The sequence below is a fragment of the Musa acuminata genome, chromosome BXJ3-7 (genome assembly GCF_036884655.1).
Source record: "Musa acuminata AAA Group cultivar baxijiao chromosome BXJ3-7, Cavendish_Baxijiao_AAA, whole genome shotgun sequence".
NCBI classification, from domain to species: domain Eukaryota; kingdom Viridiplantae; phylum Streptophyta; class Magnoliopsida; order Zingiberales; family Musaceae; genus Musa; species Musa acuminata.
The window spans coordinates 13252637-13259193 of NC_088355.1; the positions used below are offsets into that span (position 1 = coordinate 13252637).

The following is a 6557-nucleotide window of genomic DNA, read 5'->3' on the forward strand; positions in this document are numbered from 1 at the left end:
TAACGAGCGCACGTCGTCTGTCGTATGGGAGTGGATTCAAATCTGCCACCAGTCATGTGGAAGAGGAACCTTTGGGCGAGAGACAGTGATGCCGTTGATGAATTGATAGGTTTTGACGGAAAACGGAGAGACAGTGATAGTCGTCATTAATGACGTCCATCACTTAATCTCGTGATGATTGTTCGTTTGATCATGGCTTTGGCTGATGATGATATTGCTACTTTATAAGGAACAAACAAAAGGGAAAAATTTGCCTTGGAAAACATGGATTTGCTTTAGCTGAATGAATGCAACCAAGTGTTTTGTTGATCGATAACCTTTTTTCGATGAGTGCATATCGTAGTGGTTCCTTCAAATCGTCACGAAGTCAATGAACGATTTGTCTTCTGCGGAACATTTTGGAATCGTCACGAGGTGCATATGTTCAGCATCTAGATTTTTCATCTCGATTCAAAGTCTTTGCACATGAGGCTGCTGATGAGAAGCATCCATAGTGCTCTACTGGTCCACGACAAGTTCTTAAAGTAGCACCTGATTAGAAAGGTCGATAGAGCATCGGCTGGCTTCATACCCCGCCACACACAGCGAGAGAGAGGGATGGTGGAAGTGGTGGAATCCGGCATGGTGGTTCCAGGCGAGCAGACTCCCGAGGGATCCATCTGGCTCTCCAACCTGGACTTGCTGGTGATTCGAGCTCACACTCCCGTCGTCTACTTCTATCACCCCGGTGGCGACTCCGGTTTCTTCTCCGTACAGCTGCTCAAGGCAGCCCTAGCCAAGGCATTAGTCCCCTTCTACCCGCTCGCCGGCCGCCTCGGGTTCGACTCCGACGGCCGCCTCGAGATCAAGTGCACCGGCGAGGGGGTCCTCTTCGTGGTGGCTCGCTCCGACTCGACGCTGGAAGAGCTGGGGGAGTTGGCACCGTCCGCCGAGATGAACAAACTGTTCGTGCCCAACGTAGAGTCCGATGAGCCGCCCTTGTGCATGTTTCAGGTATGCGTGTCATCATCATCGTCATCTTCTTCTTCCTATCGTACATCCGCTTTTGGATCATCTTTCTTCTTCGATCTGCTATTCCGATCCGATATCACGTGTCATCATCATCATCATTACTTTTGTTGATGAGTTAGTACGACCGGATCCACGGATCGATATCGAGAGTTATTTGTTGATCGAGTTGGATGCTGAGATCGATCGGACCCTTGCGACGGGGTCTTGATCAGCGTCTCTCAGTCTCCTGGTTGGTTGGCAGCTCGTCCTCGTGCACTGGATGGCAACTCCTCGATTGAGACTCTCGCGACTCGAGGGTGGTCGCTTGCCTACAAAAATAGCCTTCGTTGGGTGATTCCCAACTTTGGCCCCTCCGACGAGCAAGTTAGTAGTTGGTTCTCTTCTTCTTTTTTTTCTCCTCCCCTGACCGGACGTCGGCCAGGGGCTTTTATACTACTATACGAGGGTCGGTCGTAGGCGGGTTTGGTGTGGTGGCCGATCCTCGAGGGATGAGATGGTACCTTTGTACGGTTATCGTCCCAGGACACGCAGAACGGCGCCAGGCGGTGCCATCCCAAGCTTTTGGGATGAGACGTATCAAACAACGCCTTAGTACGGATTCTGACTTGGCGCGTAGGGGTGCTCCCCTTGCTGATTCAGTTGTAGCGTGACGTGGCATCGGCTATGACGTGTCTTGGACCCAAAATATACCTTATCACTTCTCCCCCCCATCAAGGCGTGCCGTGAGGTCCCTGAGGGTGTGAGAGGCATGCCTAGGTCGAAAATGCTGCGATTGTGTTGATTGCTTGCGAGGGGAAGCTAGATTGGCTCGTCGTGGGGTGGTTTGGAGGGGCGGCAACCAGTGCCTTTGGAAGGGTTGGCTACGCTAATCGGGCGGCTGGGACCAGATGAGGCGGATCGATGTGTCGTAAGTCGGATAACCGGTTTGGCACAGCTTGGAATTGGGGCCAGCGAGTCGCAAGTCATGGATCATGATGGAGCGACTTGGTAGAGGATCGGCGAGTCGCAAGTCGAGGATTGAGCTGGAGTGACTCGGTAAAAGATGTGACGAGTTGCAAGTCGAAGATTGAGCTGGAGCAACTCGGTTGAAGATCGGGCCTATGGGCTGAGTGATTGAGCTCGGGCTCTGGTTTTGGTGCCGACGGGTCACAAGTCGGGAACCAATTTGGAGCGACCTAGGAAGGAGCTGGACCTGTGGGCCGAGTGGCTGAACTCAAGCTCAGGTTTTGGTGCCGGTGGGTCATAAGTCGGGAACCAATCTGGAGTGACCCGGGTAGGAGCTGGACCTGTGGGCCGAGTGGCTAAACTCGGGCTTAGGTTTTGGTGTCGGTAGGTCGCAAGTCGGGAACCAATTTAGAGTGACCCAGGAAGGAGCTGGACTTGTGGGCCGAGTGGCAAAACTCGGGCTTAGGTTTTGGTGCTGCTAATCATAGGTGCCCAGTAAGCCAATCACGTGAGTGATGACACGTGTGACTTGATACATAATCTTTTTGCTTATTATATTTTGGCATATATCACTTTATAACTATTGCATATATGCATATATATTGTGATGTCCTTAGATTTGTGCAATGGGAATCGGATTGTGATGAGATCACGATAATGAGATCGATTCACCTTTAAACACAGATCCTAAATAATTCCGGTCACAGGTTACTCGAGAGGGACATCGTGATAACCAGACAGACTGGTGTGCTGTATACCCGTCCATATAATGGATACAGCTGGTCTCATAGCTGCTCGTGTAGCGATACTAGGGATACAGTATAGGTGCTCATTGGAGAATGAGTTCACTGATTGATCCGCTTACGGAATGCTGGATGGTTGATGATGCCTTATTGTCAGACAGCGATTCCATAGTCCTAGTGGTGTATCTGGTCCTTAGACTTGAGACACCAAGGATGTCCTGTATGAGTGCTCCACTCTTTGATACCAAACATATAGTTTTGGCAGTCGTAGATCTAGTACAGTTGGTCATTGGGAGTGGTAGTCGACCTTACGAGGGCTATTAAGTGTCGATAGAGGATCATCCACTCTCGGTATCATGAGAGGAATATCTCATGTGTTCTTGCTCAAACAAATCTCTAGCTAGGGTCATTCGGGTTGAGAGAGAAAGAGTTCTCCGGGAGAATCCGATTAGAGTGAGACTCGAGTAGAAACCGTATGGGTCTGACAGCACCATGCTCGATATACGATCTCTGGGTTATTAGATGGATGAGGGACTATACGTACACGATAATTGAGGACAGACAGGTCCAAAGGATTGGATTTCCTTGTATCATCTGGGGACTACGACGTAGTGGCCTAGTACATCTGTAGTCGATGAGTCGAGTGAATTATTACAGAGATAATAATTCATTGAGTTAGAAGGAGTTCTGACAGGTATGACTCACGGCTAGCTTGATATTGGGCCTAGAGGGTCATACACATATGGTAGGCATCGCGATGAGTAGAGGTTAAGATATGAGATATCCGACGGAGCTCTTGTCTTATTGGATATCCAATAAGCCCCTGAATTATTGGATCCCATGGACGAGATCCAATACGAGCCCATGAGAGATTATTGGATAGAGATCCAGTAATCTAAAAGGCTTGGGTTATTGGAAGCAGATTCAATACCCACTAGGGGAGGATCCATTAGGGTTTGACAAGGGACCTCTATAAATAAGAGGGATTCAGAGCTTCATAGGCTAGAGCCTTTGCTTGCCTCTCTTATTCTCCTTCCCCTCTCCACCTTAAAGCAGGATTGGAGTTTTGAGAAGCATCATCGCAGCCCTACTGTGTGGATCACCGTTAGAGAGGAGGACGCTTGACCTCCTTCACCCTCTCCTAAAGATCTGCAAGGAAACAGGGATATACGATCTCCCTAGGTAACACAATCTACTATATACGTAGTTTTTCAGTTTCGCGGATTTTGCGTACCAATCTTCGCACGACAACGAACATCTCTTTGGGAATCGGGGATTTTATTTTTTTTGTTCTTCCACTGCGCATGTGATGTTGCCCCCAATCTGGTTGATGAGTCAGCACGGCTTGGTCCACGGGTCGATGTCGGGAGCCTTCTGTCGACTGAGCTGGATGCCGAGGTAGGTCGTTCCTTCGCGACGGGGTGTTGATCAACGTCTCTCGATCTCCTGGTTGGTTCGTAGCTCGCCCTCATACACTGGATGATAACTCCTGGGTTGAGACGCTCACGACTTCAGGGTGGCCGCTTGCCTGCAAAAATGACCTTCGTCGGGTGATTCTCGACTTTGGCCCCTCCGATGAGCAAGTCAGTAGTTGGTTCTCTTCTTCTTTTTTTTCTCCTCCCCTTGACCAGATGTCGGCTAGGGGCTTTTATATTACTGTACGAGGGTCGATCGTATGTGAGTTTGGCGTGGTGACCGATCCTCGAGGGATAAAATGGTACCTTTGTGCGGTCGTCGTCCCGGGACGCGCGGAACGACACTGGGCGGCGTCGTCCCGAGCTTCTGGGACGGGACGTATCAAACAATGTCTCGATACGGATTCTGACTTGGTGCGTCGGGGTGCTCCCCTTGCTGATTCGGTTGTAGCATAACATGACATCGACTATAACGTGTCTTGAACCCAAAATATATCTTATCACCTTGCATGTAATCTTTTCAAAGAGAGAATAAAAAAGAAAAGAAAAGAGAGAACGTTGATGCTGCACTAAATTTATCTAATAAGATTGTCACGTAAAAAACTAAAATTATTTCATATAGAAAAGTGTTAGGATTGGTTGCGTCAGTCATTTGTGTGCTTTGGCAGGCACCATGATTTCTCATGTGTATTGCAGGAGCCAACAAATCTAAACTGTCTTATTAGTCCCTTGAAATTGAACTAAAATCCAAAAAAGTAACCTGCTTTTCTAATTGAGTTTTTTTTTTCTTTTTTTTATTTCAGCTTTTCTAATTTATCCCTCATAAGTGAGGGACCCTATTTCATGTCTTTTTCGTCCTTTTTTGTTTTTTTCTTAGTTCATAAAAAAAATTTCAAACTGGTTCCAAAAAATTAACTAGACATTTTCCAAAAAATATGATGAAAGTGAATTTTAGAAATAAACATTATTATTTTTACATAAAATATTAGCAATCTATGAAATAATCTAAAATGCATATCAACATAAATTTGGAAATAACATTAAAAGTTCACTTATATTATATATATATATATGTATATTGTTTTTTAAAATATTATCTTCTAATATTCTTATGATGGGGAATAATAAATACATCACAGTGGAGTCACCATTTGACTGCAGGTAACTTTCTTCAAGTGTGGTGGTGTGTGCCTGTCGACCGCCGTTCATCACACCGCTGCCGACGGCCTCTCTGCTCTTTGCTTCGTCAACGCATGGTCTGACATCGCTCGCGGCGCGGAGCTCACCGTCAACCCCTGCCTGGACCGCACCCTCCTCCGCGCTCGCTCCCCGCCTCAGGTCCTCTTCGACCACCCTGAGTACGTTCACAGGCAAGTGCAACAGCCCACGCCTTCGGCCACCGTTCCATCCCCGGTGGCGTCCGCCATCCTTACGCTGTCCAAGGACCAGCTGTGCCGCCTCAAGAGCCGCGGCAAAGGCGTCAGGCCCCTCTCCACCTTCAAAGCTGTCGTGGCTCACGTCTGGCGCTGCTCATGCAAGGCCCGGGAACTCGCAGACGATGAGGAGACTCGAGTGTACGTGATCGGCGACGCACGCACTCGCATGAGACCGCCGCTCCCGGAAGGTTATGTGGGCAATGCCGTCTTCAGGACGTCGGTCACGGCGAGGGTCGCGGAGGTTTTGTCGAGCCCGTTCGAGTTCGGGGCTGACAAGATTCATGACGCCATAGCGCGGCTGGACGACGACTACGTGAGGTCGCTGATAGACTACATGGAAGTGAGTGATGTGTCCGGCTCGATAACAGGGAGGTGGAGGTGGTCCGGGGCCGACCTGTGGGTGGTCAGCTGGCTGGGGCTGCCGACGCATGGGGCCGATTTCGGGTGGGGTAAGCCAATGTACATGTCGCAGGCTTCAGTCGTATGCGGGTTGGTGTTTGTTGCGCACAGCCCCAAGGATGACGGGGGAGTTGCTGTCGTGTTAGGGTTGCAGCAGGAGAGCATGCCAAGGTTCAAGAAGGCGTTCTACGAGAACTTGGAGACTGTGGAAGGAGCTTAACCAGGATGCATGGTTTCACTTGAACTTCTTCTCACCTTGTGTTCATGTGATGTTTGTTTGTGCATGCATGCATGCTTGGAAGATTTTAATTTTCTCAAAACTTTCGCATATGGCAGGAACTAAATAAAATATAATTCATGAATGTTTCCTTTCTATAAACGATGTAAAATTAAGCGGTCATAAAATCAAGACATGGAAGTACGTAGCGTGACATCGTAGTGAGTGTTATTGTAATCATGCATTTATGCATGACAGTCTATAATATAACTCGAGGTGACCTCAACATTGCTTCACAAGCCAATAAACTAAGTTGCCACCTCTCAGAACACAGTATGAGCGGGGGGAATAGGACATGAAGAAGGCTCCTCTCTTCAAACAATTATTTTAT

The 6557-nt window shown here is 48.4% G+C and overlaps 1 protein-coding gene across 1 annotated transcript; it reads left to right on the forward strand.

Annotated features, from left to right (window-relative positions):
- The first annotated feature begins 269 nt into the window (after positions 1 to 269).
- On the forward strand, positions 270 to 6311 carry LOC108953330 (putrescine hydroxycinnamoyltransferase 1). Its single transcript, XM_018828701.2, has 2 exons — positions 270 to 993; positions 5276 to 6311. Exons 1-2 carry the CDS (start codon positions 598 to 600, stop codon positions 6167 to 6169), a joined length of 1290 nt encoding a protein of 429 aa, XP_018684246.2. The 5' UTR covers positions 270 to 597; the 3' UTR covers positions 6170 to 6311.
- The last annotated feature ends 246 nt before the right edge of the window (positions 6312 to 6557 follow it).